Here is a 26,366-nt window from a genome sequence, read left to right as displayed (position 1 = left end):
CTCCCTTCTCCCCCCATCCATCCATTCCTCCATCCATTCCTCACCGCTGCCCCCCCACCCTGACGGTCCCACCCCCACAAGGAGCGGCCGTCACTCAGCCACACGTCTGGAAGTTGCTCTTGGAACGGAACGGCATTCCGAAGAAAAAGGAGAGAAAAAGGAGGAGGAGGAGGAGGAGGAGGAAGCATTCCTGGCAGGCCAGCCGGGACCAGATTCTTTTCCCAGTAGCGCTTTCTCGAAAATAGCTGGTCCACGTGGAGCAGGGAATTCGGGGCGGGGGGGGGGGAATCTGAGGGAACACCAGGAGTCACGGGGGGTGGGTTTTTGGGAGGCCCAGCTCTCGGGATGCCCCCTCCGCACGAGAAGCGTCCGGAAGGCGGAAGGCAGGATGGGGTTTTCAAGGCCCTTCCAGCGGGCACTGGGGAAACCCATCCTCAGGCTCCAGGCAGGCAGGCAGAGCAGGCTTCCCTCTCCCCCCCCCCCCGGTCTCCCCCGGGTGGGAAATACCCACACTGCCCTTGGGGACGGGACGGGCACCGACTAGAGGAGGAAGAGGAGGACGCGCCCCTTTGAGAGCACCGCAAAGTGGCTTCGTCTCCCGGCGTCTTTCTCCTTTCTCGGCTTCCTGATGGCCGACCCCCAAAGCAAAGCAAGGGGAAGACTCACATCACCAAGCCATGAAGACGCCCCCCCCTACACTCTTTGCACCCCCCTCCCCGAGGAAGCTCTTGGGCTCCGGCCCCAATCCATGCCTGACTTGTTCCGCTTGCCCATCTCCTTCCGGGCTTCCTGCCAAAGACCCAACTGATCTCTCTTCCCGCTGAGAGAGAGAAGCCCCTTCCGGTGGCCGAGAGGCCCTGGGAGACCAGCCAGGGGTTGGGGTTGGGGGCCAGAGGCCCCATCCAGCGCAAAACACGCCCCTGCCTGGCCAGGCTGAGGAGCCCTTTGGGGTTCCCAACGTGCCCGTCCCGCTCTAGGAAACAGACCAGGAGAGGCAGAAAAGCCCCCTCCTTCCCTCGCAAAACACCCCAGAAGGCGATGGGTTGCCTCGCAGCCTCTCCCAGGCAGGTGGAGGGGCTGAGTGCTCTCCTGGGATGGGATGGGGGGGGGGAAAGAGGCACAGGCACACACACACACACACACACACACACACACACACACACCGCAAACCCACCTGGGTGCAACAGGATGGGCTACAGGCCTCCCTGCAGCCTCTCCCTTGAATGAGGAGTCCTAGGCACTCGCTTGAGGGGTGTGTGTGCGTGTGTGTGTGTGTGTGTGCGTGTGCGTGTGAGAGAGAGACACACACAACATACTGTATCCTGCCACCTAGAGAAGGAAGCCCAAGTGCTAATCCACCAGCGTGGAGGGTTTTTTGGGAGCAAACCCGTCTCATGCGGGAGCTCCTTCACCCAGGCACCCAGCCGTCCTGCATGGCTCCGTGAGGGTTAATCCTTCCTGCTTGGCCCCCATGAACAGCAGCAGCAGGAGGATCAATTAGGTTATGCTTGGCAGGACTAGGTGTGTGTGTGTGTGTGTGTGTTGGGGGGGGTTGAGAAGAAAAGAGGCATCCAGGGTCTCTCTCCAAGACCGACTTCTCCTCCTGCAGAGATGAGTGGCCATCGACCACCCTCCAGCCCCAAGATCAGAGCACAAGACGACGGACGGACGGCCTTTTGGAAGACAAATGCCCCTGGCTGGAGAGGGAGAAGCAGCCCAGGTGCCCCCAAAAGGCCCACTCCCGCCCCTCCCCAAAAGAGACTGCCCCCCCTCTCTCTCCCGTGCGCCCCCCTTTCCTGTCCTCGTCCCCCTCCCCGTCCATCAGCCTAAAAGAGAAAAGAAAGCTCAGGTAAGCGTGAAGCTGCTGGGAGAGCCAGGCGAGGGGAGGGGCCGGCCCGGCTGGCTGGCTGGCCGGTCGCTCACTGGCGCTATAAAAACGCTTCCTCGGCTCCTGCCACACTCCAGAAGGAGCCTGACGCGGAGGAGGAGGAGGAGGAGGAGGAGGAGGAGGAGGCACACACGTGTGCACGGAAGAAACACCAGCTGCGCAGGAGTGTGCTGCGGCCAGCCAGCCAGCCAGCCAGCCAGCGCCAGCGCCAGCACCAGCAGCAGGAGAGACTTAACCCTTCCGTAGCTCGGACGCCAGCCAGCCAGCCAGAGGAAGGAGCCCCTTTCTGGACCCAGACCGGCAGGGCGCAAGGGGGCAGAGAGCACGGGCTCCCGGCTGGAGGAGGAGGACGACAAGGAGGAAGAGCAGGCACCAGGTCTTTTGGGGGAGGCGGTGCTGGACGCGGCACATCCCTCTCTTGCACTGTGCACAACCCCCCTGCCCCAAAAGCATGGGAGCGCAGAGCTGAGGCAGCCAGCCCGTGAGGACCGTCCCCACTCCGGCCAATCTCCTCGCCCGCTTTCCAGCCCCCCGCCATGTCCTTCGCGATGCTGCGCTCGGCCCCGAGCCGGTTCCTCTACCCGGAGATCAGCATGCTGTCCGAGGACGAGGAGAACGGCAGCGAGAGCTCGGGTTCGGACGAGAAGCCCTACCACCTGGACGCCGGAGGGTACGGCCTCAAGGGCGGCCAGCGCCGGAGCAGCAAGAAGAGCAGCCGGATCAACAGGGAGCCCCGCCAGCGCCACACGGCCAACGCGCGGGAGCGAGACCGCACCAACAGCGTCAACACGGCCTTCACCGCCCTGAGGACTCTCATCCCCACGGAGCCGGCCGACCGGAAGCTCTCCAAGATCGAGACGCTCCGCCTGGCCTCCAGCTACATCTCCCACCTGGGCAATGTCCTCCTGGTGGGGGAAGCCTGTGGGGACGGGCAGCCGTGCCACACCACCCCGGCCTTCTTCCACCACGGCGGTGGCGGCAGCACCAGCGCCGCCAGCAGCAGCCCCCCCGGACGGGAGAGCGACATCTCACAACCCAAACAGATCTGCACTTTCTGCCTCAGCAACCAAAGGAAGATGGTAAGTCCAACGCGCTCTTGGCGGGACGGGGTGCGGGTGGCACGTGGCGGAGAAAGGAGCAATGCTTTAGGCTTCCTGTCTAGGAAGGGCATCCGTGGGGGTGTGTGTGTGTGCAAAGACTCGGGGACGGACCACCATCACAACCGAGGCTCTCACCCGCCCGCAGGATCCCCAGAGACTCCTTCAAATCCTTCAGAAAAAAAGGCCAGTTCCTTCCGAGGCTCGGCAGGAAAGGGACAACGAATGAAACAGCTCATATTGTATATCACCCTTCACAACCACACCTGGAGAAAAAAGGCAGAAGAGGGGTCAAGAAAGGCAGCTGGCTGCCGGGAGAAAAACAGTTCAAAATGCTTGTCCAGCCACCTTAGAGGGAGACATCAATACAGGCCCCTGAAGAGAAAGCAGGTCCCGGAGGGTTTCCCTTCCTCAACACACTAGAACCCAGTGGGGCCAGGCAGTGAAGCCAGCACGCTGCCTGCCGCCTCCTTGGACTGAGAAGGATTCTGGGAAACACCAGCCTCTTCTCCAGCAAGCCACAGGAGAGGTGTCCCAGCCTGACCCCCACCCACCCAAGACATCCCCAAGGACCCTCTTCTCCTCCCAACTCCACAGCACCTGACCTGCTCCTCGCTCCTCAGGCCGGTGGGCGGGAGGGATCTCAGCCAGAGAAAGTCATGACCCGGCAACTGTTGGGGCAATTTGTCTCGGCCAGAGGGAGAAGGCCACCCGCCACCCGCCCGGTCTTGCAAACCGCAGGTCGTGGCCCTCGTGGGTGAAGGCTGGAGACTTGAGCTCCCTGCCCCTGGAGATCTTTGCTCAGCTTCCAAGTGTGACCAAGTACGAAGCTTCTTTGAAGTCTACGTTCCCGTACAAGACAGCTGGGAGGAGGATCAACCGGGAAGAGAAAGGATTGGTTTTTTTTCACTGAAAAGCCCTGCAAAAATGGGCTGCCTGGAACTGGGAGAGCCGCTCAGCCCTTCAGAATCCCTTCCGCCTCCCCAGCCTCAACCCACTAGCAGAGTCTTCTGGCTTGCCTCTGAGGAGTACCATGGATCAGCATGCCGCTGGCCAGTTCATCCAAGCAGGGCTCCGGGCAGCCCTTTCATTGGGAAGGGGACCGAGAGGCAGCCAATACACTGCTCCTGTTTCTCCAAAGCAAGATGTTCTAGCATTCCAGGGCAGGGCATTTATTTTGAGGGTCAAAACAGGCAGGTAATTTCTATCATTATTAAAGCAAAAAGCCCAGTGCTGAAGGGAAAACAGATGTGCTTTGCAAACACTCCGTGCTGAAGGTTCTTGCAAAGGATTCTTCTTCTTTATGCAATTTATGGCTGTCTTGCCTTTTTCTCCAAAGTTGGGACTGAAAGCAGCTCTCAAGACTTCACTAAAAAAGGTGCACTTAAAAAGACAAAAAGTTGTAACAGAAAAAACACAGCCTGCTTAAAAGCAAGATAGACGTCAGTCTGTAAGCCGGGGGGGGGGGGGGGAACAGACCCTGGCCTCCCTTAAAAAGGGAGCTCTGTAGCCCGGGAACCTGACACTAGAAGACAGATTTTATACCTCTCTCTCCCTGAATTGAAATTTGGAATGTGTTTATTTCGTCAACTGTTTGGATGGCTAGGCTTTCAGCTACTGGAATGCCGGATCTTTTTAGCCTGGAACTTTGGAAGAGACAAAAAAAAAAAAAGGGGGGGGGATCCATCCAACGTCCAACGTCCCCAGCTGGCGTGTGAGCAGCCCAACGGAAGCCTTCAGGAAGGAAGCACAGCGGGTCCACTTTTAGGAAGCTGTACCCCTGGAGCTCTCCCCCCTCCCCCTGCCCCACACTCCCCCAACTCGGAGAGCGGGGCCACAGGCGCTGATTCCAACTCCGTGCAAAGAGGACAAAACCGCAGCCGTGACGAGGGTCTCCTTTCCACCTTGGAGACAGAAGGATCAGAGGAAGAAGGGCCAGCGACGTGGCCGACCTGCCTATGTGGACAGGGCAGGACCCGACCCCCCGCCCGCCCGCCTCTGAGGGAGGGGACAGGCTGCTGGGCCAGCCGAGACCTCCTCTTCCTCTGCCCTCTGGGCTCAGGGGCCCCCTCTTCAGCCGTGGGCTCAGCCAGCAGCAGAGGGGCTGCGGCCCCGACAGAGCCCTCCAGCCATCTACAGGAAAGAAGGGGAGGGAGACCGAGGACTCTTGGGGGGGGGGACCTCTGGCAAACACACTTCCCTTTCACTTTGTGTGTGGCACCTGCCGGGGGGGGGGGGGGCTGCCTAAATAGCAGGCTATTTTTAAAAGGTGCTGCAACCCTGAATTTGCAGCTGCACTTCCAGATACCTTTTTACTGCCAGAACGGCTGCATCTGGAACCATGGAGACAGAAGATGATGTCTCAGAGATCCGTTCTCGCCCAAATTATTAAAACTGATCATCAATATGGCTCATTTGATCTGTCTGACTATCTGGTGCCCCTGGGCTCCCAGCAAATCCTAAAGCCATAAACGCAAGAGGGGCCCCTCACTCTACAGCCAAGCCCGTGGAAAGCAAGCCATGGGTGAGGAAGAGGAAGAGGAAGAGGACTACCGCCTCAGAGCAGCTGGCCTCTCAAAGCACACCCCCCCCAGCCACCAGGGCTGGGCTGGGCTGAGGGAGACTGGCCAGCTACTCCAAGCTTAGTAGAAAAGGCAAACCCCAGCACCTGACTGCACATCTACTAGGTAAAGCAGCAGAAAATGTGGGGAATGTCCAGTAAAGAATGGGGCAAGGCAGAGACGCCATTGGGCATGTGGTGTGGATATGGGCCCATGCAGCTCCTCTGGAGCCTTGAGAAACAGTGGCCTTAAATGCACAAACAGCAAATGTGCATGATGCTCACAAAGAGGGACATTCCTAGGGTTCATCCAGGAAATCTGAAGGCAACCGGAGAAGGAACCATGGAAAATGCACCTTCTAGAGTTTCTCGGTGTGAAAAGGGCAATTTGCAAGGGGAACAGAATCCTTTTTACTCCCGGGCAGGCACCTCTGTAAACCTATCTATCCATCAGGCAGTGGCACTTCAAAGGTCATGGCAGGGAAGGCCCCATCCTTTGAGAAGAGAGGGGAAACACAGGTCAGGACAGTCCTGCGGGCCCCTGCGTCCAGTTGCCCACTCTCTCTCTCCCCTCTTCAGACTCTGCCATGCCTTTCCGATTATTAGCCTTTAGCATCCATTGACTCACTCAAGGCAGAATGAGCCTTGTCGTCACGCTCTGATTTCACGGGGTTCGAGAGGCCAAGTGGGAAACAAGGATGCTCAGCTCCACTACCCCTCTTCATTCTTAATCTGTACAAACACCACCCCATTACTCTTGCTTAGGACTTTTTGGACTCACAAACAAGAACCGGAATAGGATTTTGAAACGGGAGGTGAAAACCCCCTGAAACTAAGGGTGCTGAAGGAGGAGGCCCCCACCAGGAGGATGGCAGCTTCCACCTGTAACGGACAGGTGACACTACGTTGTGCAGTTCGCTTGCCGTTAAAGACACGGAAAGGGGGAGAGTTTGTGAAGGCAGCCAGTGTCCACCTGGGCCGTGACAACATTCCCCTCTTTTCACATCTGATTCAACACAGATGCAGCAGAACTGGAGAATCCGCCCAACATGTCTTATTGCTTGGCTACCACTGATCAGTTGGTCCTATCAGCCCGGCATCTGCAAGTCTCCTGCAGACCATCCGGCAAACGTTGGCTGCTGCCCTGGGCCGGGAGGTCACGGCCACTTGGAAACTCCAGCAGGGAAGCAGAGTTTCCTGATTAACGGCAGGCTCCTCCGTCTTCCTTAACGTGCAAAGGGAGAGTTCACTGGGGTCCCATGCCCCCCTTCGGATGTCGCTCGGCCTCAGCCCCAACTGGATGGGCTAAGGATGAGAAAGGATGCACGCTAACCGCTGGAGGCCTGCAGGTTCCCTCAGCTCTGGGCAAGCCAAGCCAGGAGTGCTGTCTCGTCTCCCCTCTTGGCAAGGAGAGAAAGGGTCAAAGAGCAACGACTTCATCCAGTTCCTCTGGACTAAACCGAATTAAACGTACAGGACTGCTGCCTTGCAGGAGTGAGAGAGAGAGAGAGAGAAAGTGTCCAACAGCTCCCCTCTGAAAGGACACAGACCCAGAGCGTGTCTGACTCACCCTGCGCCGTTTGTTCCAAGTGGGAATGGCTCTCAGAGACAACGAGCCCATTCTCCAGTCTTTTGTTTAACGGGCAATATCAGGGCCACAGCCTGGACGTTCCATGGGCCCCGGGGGCTCTCTCCCATGGAGCTTCGACCCCCTCCGAGAGAGGCGAAAGAGCACACTGGGGGGGGGGGGTGTGAGCTTCAAGAGTTCCCTTCCGGGAGGAGACCGGCCACCGCTCTGGCTGCTCCCCCCCCCGACTCTTCTCCAGAAAAATCTTTCCCAGGGTCTTCTGGGTGTCCCCTCCTCACCCTTGCGCAGTCTCCCTCCTAGGCTCTCCGTTTCCCTCCAGCCACGGCTGCTATTCCCACCCCCAGGGCACCTGGGGCCACAGACACTCCCTGAGCAGAGCAGCTGCCTACAGGCCCCCACGGTCTCTCGGCTGAAGAGTAGCCACGTTGCAGAGAAAGCACGCAGAGGCAGTGGCCCGTCCCTGCTCGAAAGGGTCAACTGTCGGCTGGGGAGACCGGCTGGGAAAAGCAGTTTCCATCTACTGACACGGCTCACCCTGGTGAGTAACAGCGGAAGAGAAGCCTGGCAGAGGGATGAGACCACCGGCCCATGCAATCCAAGTTCCTGCTCCCACGGCAGCTAGGATTTGCATGTTTGCTGACTCCTAAAAGTCATACCAGCCGGCACTTTCGGGAAGGCTGACCAACAAGCCTATGAGCTGGCCGGGAATGACATGCACCGTCAGGAGGGCTCACGGTCAAAGGAGCATCCTTGACGAGCAGGCATGGACCTTGTCACTCCTAAATCTGCCCTGGGAGTCCCTCTGTGGAGCTGTCCTTTCGAATGGACAGGCTTAAGTCTCTTCTGGAAGATCGGGCCAACAACGTCAAAGGGCTACTTGCTGTTCACTTGTGCGTGGCTTTTTCCACCCTTCATTTTCCACCTTTACTCTGAAGGACCTGAAGGAGGAGTACCTTAACTTTCTCCCCACTTTAAACACCACAACTCTCCCGAAGAGCTAGTTAAATGGAGAGAGAGAGAGAGAGAGAGAGAGAAAGAATGAATGAAAGAATGAAAGAATGAATGAAAGAAAGAAAGAAAGAAAGAAAGAAAGAAAGAAAGAAAGAAAGAAAGAAAGAAAAAGAAAGAAAGACAAGCTGAAGGTTTTCTTGACAGCCTCATGGTTAGTTGGGAATCTGAACTGGATCTCTCTATTTTATTTTATTTTATTTGACTTCTATACTGCCCATCTGGCTACCAAGGCCATTCTGGGGTTGCATGGTGTCTAACCATGACACCATCCTACCTCAGACCATACTAAGAAATGACAAATATCACATTTTCAAAGGTTGCTGGGTGGGACCATCTTCAGCTTATGCTGCAATGTGCGCCTTCTAGAACATTTTCACACCTACCGTATTCCTGGAAATGTAGACAATTTTCACTTTAAGAGCCGGGATGGAGACTTCTCCCAGGAAGCTGGTTCTCCCTGGGCCAGTCTAAGTACACTACTGAAGGCTGGGGATGAAAGCTGTGTATCTGGGCTTGGTTGCAACCGAAGATTTCCCCATTTCGGCAATGCAAAGTACTTTGCGTGCAAGTGGGCGCACGAAGGCACGCACCCAGAGCTTGGGTGCGCCGTTAACAGCGCAGAGCGTTGGCACAGCCTTAAAAATAATTAATCTGGGTTTTCTTTTTATTGGCCAGCTTACTTGACCTTTAGTTTTCCTATTTTTATTTTCCAAGCCAGGACGTTTTGAACATCTCTCTACAATTATATGAGCCATAAACTTTGTTTATAGAAGTGAGCGAGCCGTGGTGTGTTTGTGTGTGTGTGTGTGTGTTGTTGAAGGGTGGGATATCTGGCTGTCTTGGGACCAGTAAAAGTCTCCTGCTGAGGTGGGGTAATGGGGAGGGGGGGGGCACGGGGCTGTTGGCCCCCATCACACAAAAGGCCTCCTCCTGTTGCTGCTGCTGCTGCTGCTGTGATGAAATAGAAATCTGCAGGGCTTCTTTAGAGTCGCTTCCCCTTCACCAAGACAGAAGCCCTTATATGCCCAGCCTGCTTGGGCACCCGAGGCCCACTGTCACAAGCCTGCAAAATTAAAGGGACAGGGGTGGGGTGGGGGTGGATTAAAATATTGTGGCACCTTAAAGAACCAATAGACTTGTTTCAGAAGAGGCAGCCGCTTTAGTCTGGGCGAGCATCTTGGGCCAAAAACAAAAGGGGAAAAAAATTAAGAAGACTAAGACGTCGCAGCACCTTAAAGACGAACTGCTATGTTTTAATGTGAGCTTTCGTGGACCCGTCCATTTCCTCAGACATTGCAGAGATTTCGCCCTGCCCCAGGGTCAGATTTTGGAGGCCCAAACCCGCTTCCCTGAACGCATCCGAGTGCTCCCACTGGGTTTGCTTTGGAGGGGCCCATTATTTCCCCCCCCTCCTTCCCTCCGTCTCCATGTTCCCTTTCTTTCTCCCCCCCCCCTTTTTTTTGCCAACATGCCGAAACAGGCAAACTAAGGGCTCCTTCTTTGGCCTCTGCCTCAAGTCCCCCTCTCCCCACCACTTCTTCTTAAGCAAAGACCAGGGGCTTGCTTCAGATCCCCCCCCCTGCAGCTGCAGCCCACCCTCCACCCCAAGCAGCTGCTTCCTTAAGAGCAGGAAGAGGCTGCCCCTTTGAAGTCCGGGCTCAGCGGGAGGCTAAGTGGCCAGAGGCAGCTGCACCTCCCCAGGTCTGGTGTGTGTGTGTGTGTGAGAGAGAGAGGCATTGAGAGCATCAATGCTCTCGCCCCTGGGGGCTGGGGAGCAGAGCAGAGCAGGGCAAGCCCCCCCCCCACACACACATATAAGGCAGGTCAAAAGGCTTCAGGTCAGGTCCGTTGGGGGCGAGGGGAGAGAAAAGGCACCAGGCCTGCAGGGACCTCTCCTGGGTCAAGGACCCCCCTGGCCTTCGGGTTACCCCACTGAGCCCCCTTTAATCACTGCCAGGAAGGGCACACTTGGGATGCTCTGGAATGAAAAAAGGGGGCTGCTTCCCACCCACACTGAGAAATGTCCAAAGGTCCCGACCCGGCAGGTCACCTCTTGCAGGGCGGGTCCTCCTCTCTCTGAGGGAGGAAGGCCAAAGGCAACCCCAAGGCGACAGGTGCCCTCCTTGGACCGGTTCAAGAAGGATTCCTTCCCGGAAGCACGAACCCCCCCCCCCAGGAGGAAGGGGACCCAACGGCCTGGCATTCAGGGCATCATCGCCAAACGGCCGGTCCGGCCGGGAAGCGCCCAAAGAGCAGCCCTCAAGCCGGCTCCAGGGCGGCCGGAAGCGAGTGGGGCAGCCGGGAGGGGCCGTTCCCCACATCCCTCTCCCAAAAGATGGGCTCGCTTCGAAATCCCCTTAATTTACGGTTCCTGCTTAACTTAACGGCAGCGGAAAGGCTAGGTGATAGGGGAAAAAATATGAGGCGGGATTTTCCGAATCCCCATTTCCTCTCCAGACAGCAAGCGAACTCCTGGGGCCTCAACATCTGGGAAATTTAATTTTACCATTTCTGAGCTCACTCGCTCCCCCCTTCCTCCGCGCCCCCCCTCGCCTCCCTTTAACAAAGGATGAGGTTGCCTGTTAGCCATAGCTGCTAATCCCCTGCTGGGTGCTGGGGGGGGGAGCAGAAAAGGGGGGGGCAGAGCCGAAAGCTCAGGACATTGACAGCCATCCCAGGAAGAGAGGGGACGCCCCACCACCACGGCGCGAGCAAGGGGTGTCCGGTGAGCACAGGGCCCTTCTGAACCGGGCCTGGATGCTTCCCAATCGGGCCGAGGGGCCAAGGAGAAGGCAGCCGGGGCTCGGGAAACAGTCCCTCTCTGGGAGCAAGAAAACAGGCCGCCTCTGGATCCAGGGTCCTGCTCTGTGTTAAATACGGTCACCCTGTGCATAACTGAACAAACCATTCCTGCGCCCACCTGGAACCTGAGCTCCCCTCTGGTTGGGAGGCCCTGCCAGTGATGGGGGACGGGGGGGGGGCAGAATCTCTGGAGTTTGGGGAACCTCCGGTTTTTCAGCTGGCAGTCCTGCCCAGTGAGTCTGTCTAACTTTCTTCTCCCTCTCTGGCCCTTCTTTGCAGAGCAAAGACCGAGACCGGAAGACGGCGATTCGGAGTTAAGACGCTGATGGGTTCAAGAAGGCAGCCATGGAGGAGGAGGAGGAGGAGGAGGAGGAGGAGGAGGAGGAGGGGATCGCCAAGGGAAAGGAAGACCGGAAAAGCCACCAATGCAAGACCAAGAGACCGACCCTTCCGGCCTGCGCCCAGCTGCCGGCCAGAGCCGGGTGGCTCGACCCGCCATGAACTTGAACGGCAGCCTGTCCCTGAGGAGCGAGACTCGGCCCCCTCTGGGTCTGGAGGGGCAGGCGAGCAAAGCAGGCTTTGTCCCGGAGGAGGAGAAGGGGCAGCCCCTCTGAAAGGACCCTGCTGCTACTCCCCAGGGCGGGAGGCGCGCCGGCGCTGCAGGCATGACCGCGGCCGCTCCTCCGGTGGGGACTTCCAGGCCCGCCGGGGCCCTTCAGAACAATCCATGCAGACCTAAGGGTTGCTGGGGAAAGAAGCAGCAATGGCGGCTGTGGGGAGGGGGTGTCAGAAGGAGGGGGGGCCGCGAGGGCACCCCCCAAACGCTGTGTCTCCCTGTCTATAGCGCTGGGTGACTCCACATTCAGGACCTTGGCCGGCCACCGTGGACACGTTGCACTGGGGGGGGGGGGCTTCATGTCACAGATAATCTTAAAATAAACCCGCGTTGTTTGTACCGGGAGAGGAGAGTGTCGTGTGACTGAGAGACCAGCTTCTTTTTAGTCTCTGGCCCTTTGGCGGAGTGGGTCCAGAGCGTCGGGGGGGGCCTGGCCCCACCTTTTCCCAAGGGGGACTGGTGGGTGTTTAACTCAGCCAGGGTGACAGGAAATCACCCTCTGCCCTGGGTCTGTAGCCAGCCTGTCTTTGAACAGCAGGAGCTGCATGCGAGACGGCCCCAGGAGACGGATCCTGACCTCTCGGGGTGGTGACAAAACATTGCACAGACCCAGCCAAAGAGAGGGCCGGTGGTGGGAGGAAAGCAGATGCTCCCCAGGGAATGCTAGGCCTGCCTGACATACTGCCTCATTAATGTCTAATGAACAGATGGAACCCTCTGCCACAAGAAGGGATGGCTGCCACGGGTTCAGAAGACAGATAACAGGAAGGGGGGGAGAAGGAGGCTGTGATAGCTAGAGAAGCCTCCATCTTCAGAGGCAGTGTACCTCTTGATCCCAGCCGCTGTGGGAAGTCCAAGGCCTGTGCTTTTTGGGCTGGCATGCTGCTATCGGGAAAGGAGGCCGGGGTCAGAAGGCCCCTTAGCCTGTCCTGAGAGGGCCCTTCTTTTGTTTCTTCTGTTGCAGCTCTTCTGTCCTGCCTCCTTGCTCCCTGACTCGCCCATCCAAGGGTTCTGGGGCATGGAGGAGCTTTTCCGTCTCTCTGTAGGCAGGGAGGTAAAGGTGCACACTAGGGGTCAGGAAAATGTCACTTGAGAAGTAATGCTTCTAAGCCCTGCCATGAGGACAGAACTCTTGGGAGAAGAAAAAAACACACACACATAGAGAAACCATAGTGAGCAGCTGCCACCATTCAAGCAAATATGGCACCTGCCCAATGGCTGAACCACCACCACGCATGGAAGTGGAGCATGGCGCCAAAGAAAGAGTCTCTGGTCTTGCAAGGGACGATGCCACCCGAGGCTTCCCAGGAGGAGTCTGAGGACAACCTCTAAAGCCCAGCCCGGATCCCTAAGCGCGGCCTTATTGCTAGAATCCCCTCTCCTCCCCTCCCCTCCCCTCCCCGGGTTGCTACCATCGTAGGATCTGGGGAAAGCATTGCTGTTGTGAGTTATTTCCGGCAGCCTGAGATTCTTCAAAACATTCCCCATAACTTCTGGCTGAAAATGCCACAAGCTCCCCTCTGGTTCAGCCCAAACTGGTTGGATTTATGTGGAAGATATGAATGAAGCCCGTTGGGGTGTTGACTGCTTAGAGGGAGGAGGCCACGAAGAATCAGGCTGCAGTAAGCAATTCTTTTTCCAAACAGTCAGCGACTAGGAAACCAGGACAGGGCACGTGGGTGAAGGCAAGGAAAGAAGGAGAGCTTAAACACTCCGGGTGCCTCTTCTGAGTGAGGGGGAGACCCCACGAGAATGGGAAAACAGTTGGCAAGGGAGACGGGTCTTTGTCAGAACCAACCAAGTCTTGGGCCAGGCCTGCTTGCTTCTCCAAGGCTGGCTGGCTGGAGTGGCCCTAGCCTCCCTCCCTAAGTCACGCTCCCAATGAAAACAACATGGGGGGGGCAATGTGGACTGGGCAGCTGGCACAGTGGAGAGATATGAGCTTTGAGCTTTGGATTGGGACCTCTGAAACGTCTTCACCAATGATCTGGGGCGGGCAGGCCCTAAGGCACCCGTGTTTGCAGAGGGCTCATACTGTCCAGGCGGTTAAAGCAAAAAGGGAGAGTAACAGGCAAACGTCTCTCTGAGAGTGACGTCTACCAGGTAAAAAAATTACCTGCTGTAGATGGTGCAGTAGATAAAAGTGTTGGACGAGGGCCCATAGGGTCAGGAGAACTCACTGGGAGATGACACCCACCGAACACCCCAGTACCCCCCAAACCCTATGAGGATTGCCAAGAGCAGGAAGCGACGGGACAGGACAGAGCAAGACAGCAAACACTGCTGGGGTTTGAGGGGAGAGGGCTGACTGAGAAAGACAACAGGGTGGAGAGTGACATGAAACTGTTAATGTTGCAGGCGGCCGCCACTCTGAAAAGGGTGAATTCCAAGTGAGGGATCGTTAGAAAAGGGATGGTAAGAAAACTGCCTCTATTCTGAAGGAAATCAAACCTGAGTGCTCACTGGAAGGGCAGATCCTGAAGCTGAGGCTCCAATACTTTGGCCATCTCATGGGAACAGAAGACTCCCTGGAAAAGACACTGATGTTGGGAAAGAGCGAAGGCAGGAGGAGAAGGGGACCACAGAGGACGAGACAGCTGGACAGGGTCATCGAAGCGACCAACATGAAATTGACACAACTCCGGGAGGCAGCAGTGGAAGACAGGAGGGCCTGGCATGTGCTCTGGTCCATGGGGACACGACTAAACAACAAAACAAAACTGCCAATATCATAAGGCTTTTACAGCATCCTTCTCCAATCTAGTGCCCCCAGAAATGTTGGAACATGCCCCATCATCCTCCACCACCCCTAGGCTGCCTAGGCCGGTGGAAGACACTGTTCAAAACCATCTGGCAGCAGCCAAGTGAGGGAGTGGTCGTAACTGACCAGATAGGCGGGATATAAATAAAACAAAATAAAAAAATGAAAACGGCTTCATAAATGAAACCATGGGGCGACACATTCAGGATCGTATGCCCAGATCTAATGGCCGCACACCAGACAGAGGAACTGTGGAAATGGAGAAGCCGCAGGAAAAGGGCAGCCGAAACTGGGGTGGGGGGGGGCGGAGGTGATTTCCCTGCCCTGGAGAGGTCACAAGGTTAAGGGAAACATGAAAAGGGGGGAAGAAAGAGAGAGCTGTGACAGAGGGGCGTGCGTGCGTGCCGTCATCATGGTCCAGTACCCTCATCTCTAAACCAAGGCTCCTTTCGAGAGAGATAAAAATACAGGCCTCTCCTTCCGCCCTGCCTGTCCAACGGTCTGATATGAAATGTGAAACATCATTACTGGAAACAAATGAAAACATTTGCCCATTCGTAGAGTATTTAATTATTTTACATTAATCCAAGTCAAAACACAGTACGAGCTTTGCCAGAAGACACCCAACCTCCCCTAAAATCCTGATATGCTCTGCAGGGGATGAAAGCAAAGAGAGGGAATCTTTTCTCTCTCGCCTCTCACACTAATTTGAATTTCCTTACCACCCAATAAATCTCAACCATGAGAAGTACAACAGATGGCCCAGGTTTAACAGTGGCATTTGCTACCTCAAGGGGTGAAAACCACCAACCAGACAGAGGGCTTTAAAAGGAGATGGGTCAAATTCACAGATGATGATGCAGAGGCCAAGGGTCATGAGCCTTCACCAACCTCACCTGCTGCCTTCTGCTACTAGGGAGCTGCTGGGGAATCCTGGTGGGGGGAGGAGTGTGTGTGTGTGTGTGGGGGGGAACTAGTCTCTCTGAGATGAGGATGTTGGCTGGACTTCTACCTTTGGGCCTCTCCAGATGTCCTTGACCCAAGGCCCCCGCCCCTGCCAAAAGCGGGTGAGCCACATCCGGCAACAGGCCCAAGAACCAAAGGGAAGGTTTCCCCCCAGAGTGCCCCCCTACCCAGCTGAGCCACCACCTTCTTACGACGATGGGCCTGATCCTCTGCCCCATGATTTGATTCTGTAACCAATAATCTCAGACCTCCTTGATATCCAGTGTGTGACTGAGGCTTCCAGAGAGACATGTGTCTACCCCCCTGCCCCCCAGGGAAATAACATGTGGTGGAGGGGAAGGAGGTGGTGGGAGAAACCCACCATTTTTCCTACAAGGGCTGTCTGTCCGACAAAGTAGCCAAGAGGGACTAGGGAGGAAGAACCCGCCCAGAGGCAACCAAGCCGGCATTCACGGGCCAGTGTATGCCCCAAAGCCTCTAAAACATAATGCTGATGGGATCCTTTGGCCCACCCCTCGCCCCTCGCCCACGGAGCTGGGCAGGCGGACCGGCAGACTCGCTCGCTCGGCAGCGCTCGCCTCCCACCGACAGCCCCCCCCCGCACGCAGCCCTTCCCCCAGCGCAGGCCTCCTGCCAGATACCCTCGAGCAAGGCACACAGCTGGCACACTATTAAAGGAACACAGGTGAAAATTATAGGATGGCTATTAAAGCTGCAAAGGTCTTGGAGAAGAAAGGCAAAGGCCTCCTTTTACACACCGCTCCAGTGGCTGCTGAAAAGCACCCGCCCAGGGCACCCCATTTATGGACAGGGGGGGTGTCTGTGGCTGGCCAGTTGGCTGGGGGGCTGCCAGCCCACAGAGGAGCCCAGTCGCACGCCTTCCACACTCTTAGCCCCCTCCCCAACCCACCCAGTCGTAGAAGGACAAGAAGGGGCCCTTCCAGGCCCCTCCTCCCAGCAGTCAAAACGAACAAACGTGGGGGCTGAGCTCACCCAGCAGGACAGGCGGCTCCGTGGGCTCCCCCACTCCCACCCCTCCCGCTTGACCTTTGCTCCAGGATTCGTTTCGGTGAAGTTCCAAAGCAGCCGCAGCAGCCACAGCTGGCACTTGAGCTTGTTTCACCACCACCACCACCACCAAACGGAAGAAAGAGTCCAGATTTTTGTTGCAGGTGAGCCAGAAAGCGCAAGCCATGGGCTGAAAGGCATGATCTTTTCAGCTGACGGTGCTGCTAGCGAGAAGGGAAAAGCACAGGGGAAGCGCGTGGCCGTACGGCCAGAATTCCTGCCGAGCCCTGGCTCACAGAGATGTCTTGTCTCCGTCTTGTCTCCCTGTTTATCCCCTTGGGAGCGCCAGGAAAGTAATGCCAGGCAGCTAAGGTGGGAAAGCCACGGAGGGGCAGAGGTGGATCTGTGGAGCCTGGAAGCAGCTCCTTCTGTCATGATGGGGAGCTGAACGAAACTGATGTCAAAGCTGCTTAGAGCTGGGATTGGAAACAGCAGGGACAAACAACCCGATCTGAATTAAGCTTCCATCCTGAAAGCTGTGTCTTTCCAGAACAAGCTCTTACTGAGTGACTGTTAGAACAATTAGAGCATCATTGCTTTCTAGGAGGGGGAGCCTTGATATAATTTCAGCAGGCTAGAGTGGACCGGCTTTTGCCACCGCTCGGCTGGAGAGAAAGGACAAGACAGGGGACATTAAACACCTTCCACTGTGCAAGGGGCTTGGCTTTCTTACAGTTATATTTGGGTATGTATGTTCTTCATCTCTCCCCTCTTCCAAGATTAAAGTCACTTACAAGAGGACTGAGCTATTTTAATAGAACTGAACAGCAGCAAAAATTAATCAATTGCTAAAAGGAGCAAAAGAAAACCACCACCCCCTGTGAGTTGAGCCCATTTGAAGGATGTCTATAAAACAGTGAAGGTCGCCAACAAGACAAGGAGGCACCCGAGCCCCATTCGAGGGTCCAAAAGAGAAAGAGAAGGCCTATGATGCCTGGAGGACCAGAGACTCAACTCTCTTCTCCAAGGTGCTCAGTGGAATCCATCCCTCCCTCCCTCCCTCCCTCCCTCATTCCTTCCATCCACAAACCTCCACCTGTTGTGGGGCCCTGGCCTGGCAGGGAACCTGGCCTTCCTCAGCAACGGGCTGCACCTGAAGATGGCAGTGCAGGTGTAGAACTAGAGAGACCTGTGATCCCTTTCTGCTTAGATCCTTCCGCTTGAGCCTAACCTTGTTCTTCACCCTTCAACTGAACTTGCCTGGGGAGCTGGGGGGGGTGGGGTGCGTTCCTTCCCAGGGCTGCCTTGACTCAGGAGTTTGTTTGCCTATGAGCACACAGACTCTAGAACAGAAAGAGAAGCCCTCCAGGACTGGCTGTAAGCAGCAACACAGCCCTCGCTGAAACCATGTTCTGCAACCCACACCAGGTTCCTGCCACATGTGGCCATCCACGTTTGCTGTGACCCCAGCCTCCCTCCCTCCCCACTTGCAGTGCTCTAGCCAGCAGGGAATTTAGGGGGAAACCGTTTGCTCCCCTCTCCTCCCCATGGCAAGGCTCCTTCCTTCCTCCTCCTGTGGGGGCTCTCTGAAGCTTGGTGCCAACAACAATAAGGATGCTAGAAGCATCAGGTAGGTTTTCCTTGTGAGTCTGCCTTCCGCACAGATGTAGACTTTTCATGGCCCTATTTTGGTGAGTTTCTTTTGTATGGGTAGCATTTGCTGGACCCTTTTTAGTATTTGTATACTGTTGTTAGCTTTTATATTGTCTTTTAATGATTCAAGTCTCCTTGGGTCCTTGTAAGGCGGAAGGATGGGTAAAAATGTTTTAAATAAGTAAGTACCGTATTTTTTTGCACCATAAGACGCACTTTTTCCCCCTCCAAAAGGGGGGTAGAAAGTCTGTGCGTTTTATGGTGCGAAGGTGGTGACTTCGCCCCCACTGGCCCTGTGGGGGGGAGTGTCGCAAGGGTCTGAGGGAGCCTTCCAGGACCCTTGCAATGCTCCCCCACCCCCCCACGGGGCCAGCGCAGGCGAAATCGGCAGCTCCCCAAGCCTCCAAACACTCCCAGAACCTGGCGATTTTGCCAGGGCTGGCCCCGTGGGGAGGTGGGGCCAGCCTGGCAAGGGTCCTGGGAGGCTCCCTTGGACCCTTGCCACCTTCCCCCCACCCCCCCACGGGGCCAGGGGGGGTAAAATCGCCAGCTTCTGGGAGTGTTTGGAGGCTCCCCAAGCCTCCAAACACTCCCAGAACCTGGCGCAAGGGTCCTGGAAGCTCACTCAGACCCTTGCAACACTCCTCCCACCGGCAAAATCGCCAGTTTCTGGGAGTGTTTTGAGGCTTCCCAAGCCTCAAAACACTCCCAGAAGCTGGCGATTTTACCCCCCCTGGCCCCGTGGGGGGGTGGGGGGAAGGTGGCAAGGGTCCAAGGGAGCCTCCCAGGACCCTTGCCAGGCTGGCCCCACCTCCCCACGGGGCCAGCCCTGGCGAAATCGCCAGGTTCTGGGAGTGTTTGGAGGCTTGGGGAGCCTCCAAACACTCCCAGAAGCTGACGATTTTACCCCCCGGCCCTGTGGGGGGGTGGGGGAAGGTGGCAAGGGTCCAAGGGAGCCTCCCAGGACCCTTGCCAGGCTGCCCCCCCCACGGGGCCAGCCCTGGCAAAATCGCCAGCTCCCAGGACCTTTTGAGAGGCTGGAAAGCTTCTCAAAAGGTCCTGGAAGATCGCTATTTCGCCCATGCTGGCCCCATGGGGGTGGGAGTAGCGTGGCAAGGGTCTGGAAGGCCCTGTGACAAACCCAGACCTACTGGGATCTGCCACACGTTACACTAAGCTGCCACCAACCATTCCCTATAAGAAGTCACACAGACTAGGGATGGATTTTCAAACAATAAAAAGAATAAGGTTTATTTTAAATACACACAGGGAAAAATAAACAATCAGGTGAATAGGATAAAGTAACGTGGCTTATTCTCACTCATACAAGCATACAGTTTGGTTCACACAGAACCCTTAACTTGAAGCACAGACCCTGAACCTATCAGTTCTGGCTAACCAACAGACACCTGAACCTATCAGGTTGGTACTCTGACACACAGTAGTACCCTGTCTGACAAACAGACTTCCACAACAGCTTCTTCTTCCCAGCTGCTGCTTCGTCACAACCCAGTGTCTCTCAGTGTCTCTCAGTGTCTCTCAGTGTCTCCCTCTTCACCACACACGCTCCACATATATATACAGTACAGCCCCTCCTCCTGATGTCCCGCCTTCCACTCCCCATAGGATGGAACTTTCCCTCCAAACCCATGACAGACAGGTAACATCAGTGCTGTATGTAACACCTCCCCTCTTTATAAGTTGTTTTGTAGGGGGAAAGCTAAGGTGCTTTTCACCAAAAAAACAACCTGAATAAAATACACAACAACAGTTATACATACCATATTATACTTACTTATCCTTACACTCTAAGTTAACCATAGCAATTATGCATTTAAACATTTACCATATACATTACATCAATTTACCTTTATTCATACAAACCAATTCAAAACCAGGTACATTTAACTTTGTCATCATTATGTACACATAGTCCATGTTCTTTCGCCGTCTTCATTCTTCAGGTCTTCTTGATAAGGCGTCAGCAACACAGTTCACTGACCCTCTGACCACCTTCACTTCAAAGTCATAGTCCTGTAGGTTTAAAGCCCACCTCATAAGTTTACTATTGTGGGTTTTCATTGTCTTTAACCATTGCAATGGTGAATGGTCAGTACACAGAATAAAATGTCTTCCCCAGATGTAAGGCTTGGCCTTCTGGATCGCGTAGACTATGGCCAAACACTCCTTCTCCACGGTTGCCAAATGTCTCTCACCTTTTTGAAGTTTCCTACTCAGGTAGGACACTGGATGCTGGTCACCATTCTCATCCTCCTGGCACAAAACTGCTCCTACCCCGCTGTTAGACGCATCGGTGTAGATGATGAACTCCCGGTCGAAGTCTGGAGCACGCAGGACAGGATAGTTGATTAACGCCTCCTTCAACCTCTGGAACGCCGCCTCACAGTCACTGGTCCACGGGATGCGGTCATCAGCCGTCTTCCTCGTCAGATCGGTCAGCGGAGCCGCAATCTCGCTAAACCTCGGGATGAACTTTCTGTAGTAGCCCACCAACCCAAGAAATGATTTGACTTTTTTCTTGGTGTTGGGTCTAGGCCAATCACGAACAGCTTCTATTTTGGCCTCCAGGGGTTTTATCACTCCTCCCCCTACCATGTGACCCAAGTATTTTATTTCTGGGCTACCCAGCTGACACTTGCTGGCCTTTACTGTTAGCCCTGCTGCACTTAACCTCTGCAGCACTAACTCCAGGTGTATCAGGTGATCTTCCCAGGTATTACTGAAGATCCCTATGTCGTCAATGTAGGCCACTGTACAGTCACTGAGCCCTGCCAAGGTCTGGTCCATCAGCCTTTGGAATGTGGCTGGTGCATTTCTGAGACCAAAGCTCAGGACTCGAAACTCATAGAGACCAAAAGGGCTGCAAAAGGCGGTCTTTTCTTGATCCCTGGGATCAATTCTTAATTGCCAATATCCCTTTACCAGGTCCAATGATGAGATGAACCGACAACCCCCTATGGTTTCAATCAGGTTGTCTAGCCTGGGCATTGGGTAGGCATCAGGAGTGGTTACACGGTTTAATTTCCTGTAATCGACACAAAACCTAATGCTCCCATCAGGCTTGTCCACAAGGACTATCGGAGAGGACCAAGGACTAGAAGAGGGGACGATTATGTTCTCCCTCAGCATCTCGTCTAACTCCTTCCGCACCTTGTCCCTATAGGGTCCCGTTACTCGGTATGGGGATACTGCCTGCGGGGGTGCATCCCCTGTGTGGATCCGATGCATCACTCCCTTCACTATCCCCGGCTTGTTGGAAAACACCTGTTGATATTTACTAAGCAGCATTTTTAGTTCTTGCTGCTGGTCTTGGGTGAGTGCAGGACTGATCTTTACCTCCTCTGGGTTGTATTTTACTTCCCCTCTACCCTCCCAGAAGGGTAATTCCGCTTCCTCACTCTCAGCTGCTTTTATCGCGAATAAAACCCTCTGTTCCCCTCTGTAGTAGGGTTTTAGGGCATTCACATGAACCACCCTCCTTGCTTGGTTCTCCTCCTGCTCTATTAGGTAGTTCAGGTCTGACATCTTGGAAATGACCCTATATGGTCCTGCCCATTTGAGCTGCAGTTTATTCTCTCTGCAGGGCCTAAGCCAAAGCACTTCCTCCCCTGGGTCAAAGTGCCGCTCTCTAGCTTTGTGGTCATACCATGTTTTCTGTCTGACCTTCTGAGCTTGCAGGTTTTCTGCTGCCAGCTCTAGATTTCTCCTTAGGTCATTCATCAAGGTGTCTATGTATGTCACAACGTCTTGTGGGTCATCCTGGGTGATCTGCTCCCAATTTTGTTTGATCAAATCAAGGGGCCCTTTCACCCTTCTCCCAAATAAAAGTTCAAATGGACTGAACCCGGTACTGGCTTGTGGCACTGATCGATAAGCAAACAAAAGGGATTGCAGCTTCTGGTCCCAATTGTTTGGATTCTCTGCCAAGTAAGCCCTAATCATGCGCATTAGAGTCCCATTGAACTTCTCAGTTAACCCATTACTTTCCGGATGATAGGCAGTGGTTTCCTTGTGCTTAATTCCACAGATTTGCCATAAGCGTTTCATGAGCTTTGATGTGAACGATGCGCCCAAATCTGTGATTATCTCTGAGGCAAATCCCATCCTGGACATATACCCTACCAAAGCATCGGCCACTGTGTTAGTTTCAATGTTAGTCAAGGGTATGGCTTCAGGATACCTTGTGGCATGGTCCACAATTGTTAGGATGAACCTGTTCCCCCTCTTTGTGGCCTTGGGCAAAGGTCCCACAATATCCATCCCTATGCATTTGAACGGAGTGTCAATCACAGGCAAAGGGCACAACTTTGCTTTGGTCCTGTCGCGGTTATTCCCCTGCCTTTGACACACATCACATTGTTTACAGAACTCCCTGATCTGCTTCCCTATGTCAGGCCAGTAGAAATTCTGTGTGATTCTCTGCTGTGTCTTGTTCACTCCTAAGTGCGCAGCAAACATGTCAGAGTGCCCCCTTTGTAAGATCATGGGGCGATACTTTTCAGGTACCACCAGTTGACTTCTGATCCCATCTCCCCCTTTTGAGATATTCCTCAGGGTTTCTCTATATAAAATCCCCTTTTTCTCCAGAAATCTCACTGGGGTTTCAGGTGTTAGCTGGGCGTCAGTCACCTGTTCAAAACACTTTTGGAGAGTGGCGTCTGCCTTTTGCTCCTGTCCAAATCTGCTGTCTGTGGTTAAGGTTTCCACCACAGCTTCTGAACTCCCCTCTGCTTCCGTCTCTGGCTCATCATTACCCCCCTGAACTGTCCCTGTGGTGGCTTGTGAGCGTGTAATCACTAGCACCCGTTTCACATGTTCAGCCAGGTCATTTCCCACGAGCACGGCTGCTGGCAGAGTCGATGAAATCGCTAGCCGCCAATCTCCCCTCCAGCCTTGAAAGTTGACAGGTACCTCTGCTACTGGCAGAGAGATTACCTGCCCCTCAATCCCTGCCACCTTCATGCTCTCATTTGGGATTATAAACTCCCTAGGAATAATATCTGGATGGCACAGGGTTACCTGGGAACAAGTGTCCCGCAGCCCCCTATACTGACGGTCAAGTATTCCTACGTCCACCCCTGCTGTCTCAAACAACTGAGAATCTGTTTTCACCAGCAAGCAGCGTTTTACCTCCACAAGAGGACCATTTTCCTCAGCCTGATCAGCAGAGGTAGCTGTTCCAGACTGAGTAGCCATGGCAACAGGCTCCCTCAGTGACACTGAGCCTTGCTCTTTCTGGACACAGAACACAGCTTTTGGCTTGGTCCCACTAGCATTCTGAGGCACCATTCCTTTTAGCTGCTTTAATTTCTCACACTCTGAGATTAGATGACCCTTTCCCTGACAGAAATAACATTTTCTGGTGTATTTGGATTCTCTCTCATCTTGTTTTGGTTTTCCCTCCAAAATCTGAGGTCTTTGTTTCATGTCTGAGGGCTTCCCTTCACCATGGGCCCCTCCCCCTTGCTGGCTTTTCCCTGGTCCCTGAGAGTACTTGCTGTAGGTTTCTTTGGGTTTACCTACAGATTTCCCCTCACCCAAGGGCTTTCTTATTTGGGAAATAAAATCTGCGATCTCTGCGGCTGCTGCCACAGATTTCGGTTTCCTTTCCCTCACCTGGAATTTCAATTCCCCATGCAGGACTGAATAGAACTGTTCCAGGGCTATCAAGTCTTTAAGCTGCTCATAGGTCTCTATTCCCTCCTGCGATAGCCATTTCTCAAGCAGCCTCACCAATTGGGCCCCCACTTGGGTAAAAGTCTGTTCTGGTTTCTTGGTGAGGGACCTGAATCTTTGTCTCAGCTGCTCTGCATTTATCCCATGTCTGGCAAACACCAGTTTTTTAAACTCTGCAAAATCTTTCATCAGTTCCTCAGGCATCTCGGCATAGACCTCAGCCAGGCTACCACTGATTAAAGATCGCATGATGGTCATCTTCTCAGTTTCCCTCACTGAGAAGTCCACAAACGCTCTTTCCACTAGGGAAAAGAACACCTCAGGACAATCTCCCTTGTGGTACACAGGGAATTTCTTCAGGTCAGCTTTAGACAGTTGGCCTCCCTCAGAATCCCTATTGTTATTATTGTTCTGGTTCATCAGTTCCAATTTTCTTAATTCAAACGCCATTTTCTCTCTCTCCATTCTTTCTTCCCTCTCCATTCTCTCTCTCTCTAATCTTTCTTCTTTTTCCCATTGCCTTTGTTTCTCTTCCCTTTCTATTTCCCTCATCCTCAGTTCATGCTGTTGGGCTATGAGCATTTTTCTAAGTTCTGGGTTCTGCTCTCCTGTGCTGTCACCTTGCACTGAGCCAAATTCATCCTCAGAACCTTGGTCAATCTGGGGGTCTTTCACTTCACTCATTTCTGCCATCTGGCTTCGAGTCAAGGGCATAATCCCCCCTCAGAACAGGCTGCTTTAAAAAGTCAAGCCTCAGAATAAAACGACCACTTTTTTCCTTCTTGCCTCAGAACCAGCCTTCTCTAGGCTGCTGTTCTTCAGCACTAACTTGCAACAGTATCGAGTCAGAGCCTACCCCCCTCTGCTGGGCCTCTCAGCTGGCAAGCTAGCTCGCTGTTGCTATGCAGTTTTGCCTCAGCTTTTTCCCGCCAAAACTAGGCTGCCTCAGAGCACCTTAATCTAAGTCTCCCCAATTGGCACGTTCTTCTACTAGCGCACCTCCCCGTGAGGTACACCTAGAAGATTACCTACGCGCCTCAGACTGTCCCTGACTAGACCCCCCTTGCTCTGGGCACACTTGCCAAGGCTTTGCTGGACCACTGGACAACTGGACCAGTCGTATCCCACACGCTGGACACCAATCAATGTGACAAACCCAGACCTACTGGGATCTGCCACACGTTACACTAAGCTGCCACCAACCATTCCCTATAAGAAGTCACACAGACTAGGGATGGATTTTCAAACAATAAAAAGAATAAGGTTTATTTTAAATACACACAGGGAAAAATAAACAATCAGGTGAATAGGATAAAGTAACGTGGCTTATTCTCACTCATACAAGCATACAGTTTGGTTCACACAGAACCCTTAACTTGAAGCACAGACCCTGAACCTATCAGTTCTGGCTAACCAACAGACACCTGAACCTATCAGGTTGGTACTCTGACACACAGTAGTACCCTGTCTGACAAACAGACTTCCACAACAGCTTCTTCTTCCCAGCTGCTGCTTCGTCACAACCCAGTGTCTCTCAGTGTCTCTCAGTGTCTCTCAGTGTCTCCCTCTTCACCACACACGCTCCACATATATATACAGTACAGCCCCTCCTCCTGATGTCCCGCCTTCCACTCCCCATAGGATGGAACTTTCCCTCCAAACCCATGACAGACAGGTAACATCAGTGCTGTATGTAACAGGCCCCCTCAGACTCTTGCCACGCTACCCCCCCCCCCACAGGGCCAGCGCAGGCGAAATCGCCAGCTCCCAGGACCTTTTGAGAGGCTGGAAAGCTTCTCAAAAGGTCCTGGAAGGTCGCTATTTCACCCATGCTGGCCCCATGGGGGGGTAGCGTGGCAAGCGTCTGGAAGGCCCCCTCGGACCCTTGCCACGCTACCCCCACCCCCCCATGGGTCCAGGGGGGGCAAAATCGCCACCTTCTGGGGCTCTTTTGAAGCTTCCCAAGCCTTAAAAGAGCCCAGAAGGTGACGATTTTGCCCCCTCTGACCCCCGGGGGGGCAGGGTGAGTCTCTAAAGGGTCCTGGAACACACTCTAGGGCCCTTTGGAGGCTCACCCTGCCCCCCCACCAGGCTAGAGGGGGCGAAATTGCCACCTTCTGGGGCTCTTCTGAAGCTTTCCAAACCTCAAAAGAGCCCCAGAAGGTGGTGATTTTGCCCCCTCTGGCCTTCAGGGGGTCTGGGTGAGCCTCCAAAGGGTCCTAGGGTGTGTTCCATAAGACAGACCTCTCCATAAGGCTCACCAATTTTTAGGAGAAGAAAACAGATTTTTTTTCCTGTTTTCTTCTCCTAAAAATTTGGTGCGTCTTATGGAGAGGTGCGTCTTATGGAGCGAAAAATACGGTAAGTATGAACAGCCAAGGGCAAAAGGCTTTTTCCGCATTAGTCCCCTTTAGGAGTGTCCATCTGAGAGCAAGCTAGCGGACGGGGAACAGCTGCCCTTGGTAGCGGTCCTCAGTTCATCCATCCGAGAGGAGGAGAGGGGTAGCAGGACCCCTCCCAAACATTGCAGCGCAGGCAAGAGCCCCAGCACACCACGGATCACAGGCAGCTCAGCCTCCTCCTCCTCCTCCTCCTGCCCCAAAGTTCTGCCACCTCTACCTACAGTGAGCCTTGGAAACGGGAAGCCCACGGCCAGCAGAGGAGGCAGGACTCAAAAGACAAGCTCTCATGGGGTGGGGGGCAAGAGGGGAGAACTCCC

General features: G+C 54.5%; 2 protein-coding genes across 2 annotated transcripts in view; one reads left to right on the top strand and one right to left on the bottom strand.

Moving 5' to 3' along the window:
• Positions 1-26,366, bottom strand: part of BOP1 (BOP1 ribosomal biogenesis factor) — a 75,269-nt gene that overhangs the window by 15,799 nt on the left and 33,104 nt on the right. The window lies entirely within an intron of this gene.
• Positions 2,002-11,857, top strand: SCX (scleraxis bHLH transcription factor). Its single transcript, XM_020804497.3, has 2 exons — positions 2,002-2,967; positions 11,226-11,857. The coding sequence occupies exons 1-2, from the start codon at positions 2,425-2,427 to the stop codon at positions 11,262-11,264; spliced, it is 582 nt and encodes a 193-aa protein (XP_020660156.1). The 5' UTR covers positions 2,002-2,424; the 3' UTR covers positions 11,265-11,857.

Source organism: Pogona vitticeps, chromosome 4 (assembly GCF_051106095.1).
Source record: "Pogona vitticeps strain Pit_001003342236 chromosome 4, PviZW2.1, whole genome shotgun sequence".
NCBI classification, from domain to species: Eukaryota; Metazoa; Chordata; class Lepidosauria; order Squamata; family Agamidae; genus Pogona; species Pogona vitticeps.
The sequence above is the reverse complement of the archived record's forward strand: the minus strand, read 5'-3'. Positions and strand labels throughout refer to the sequence as shown.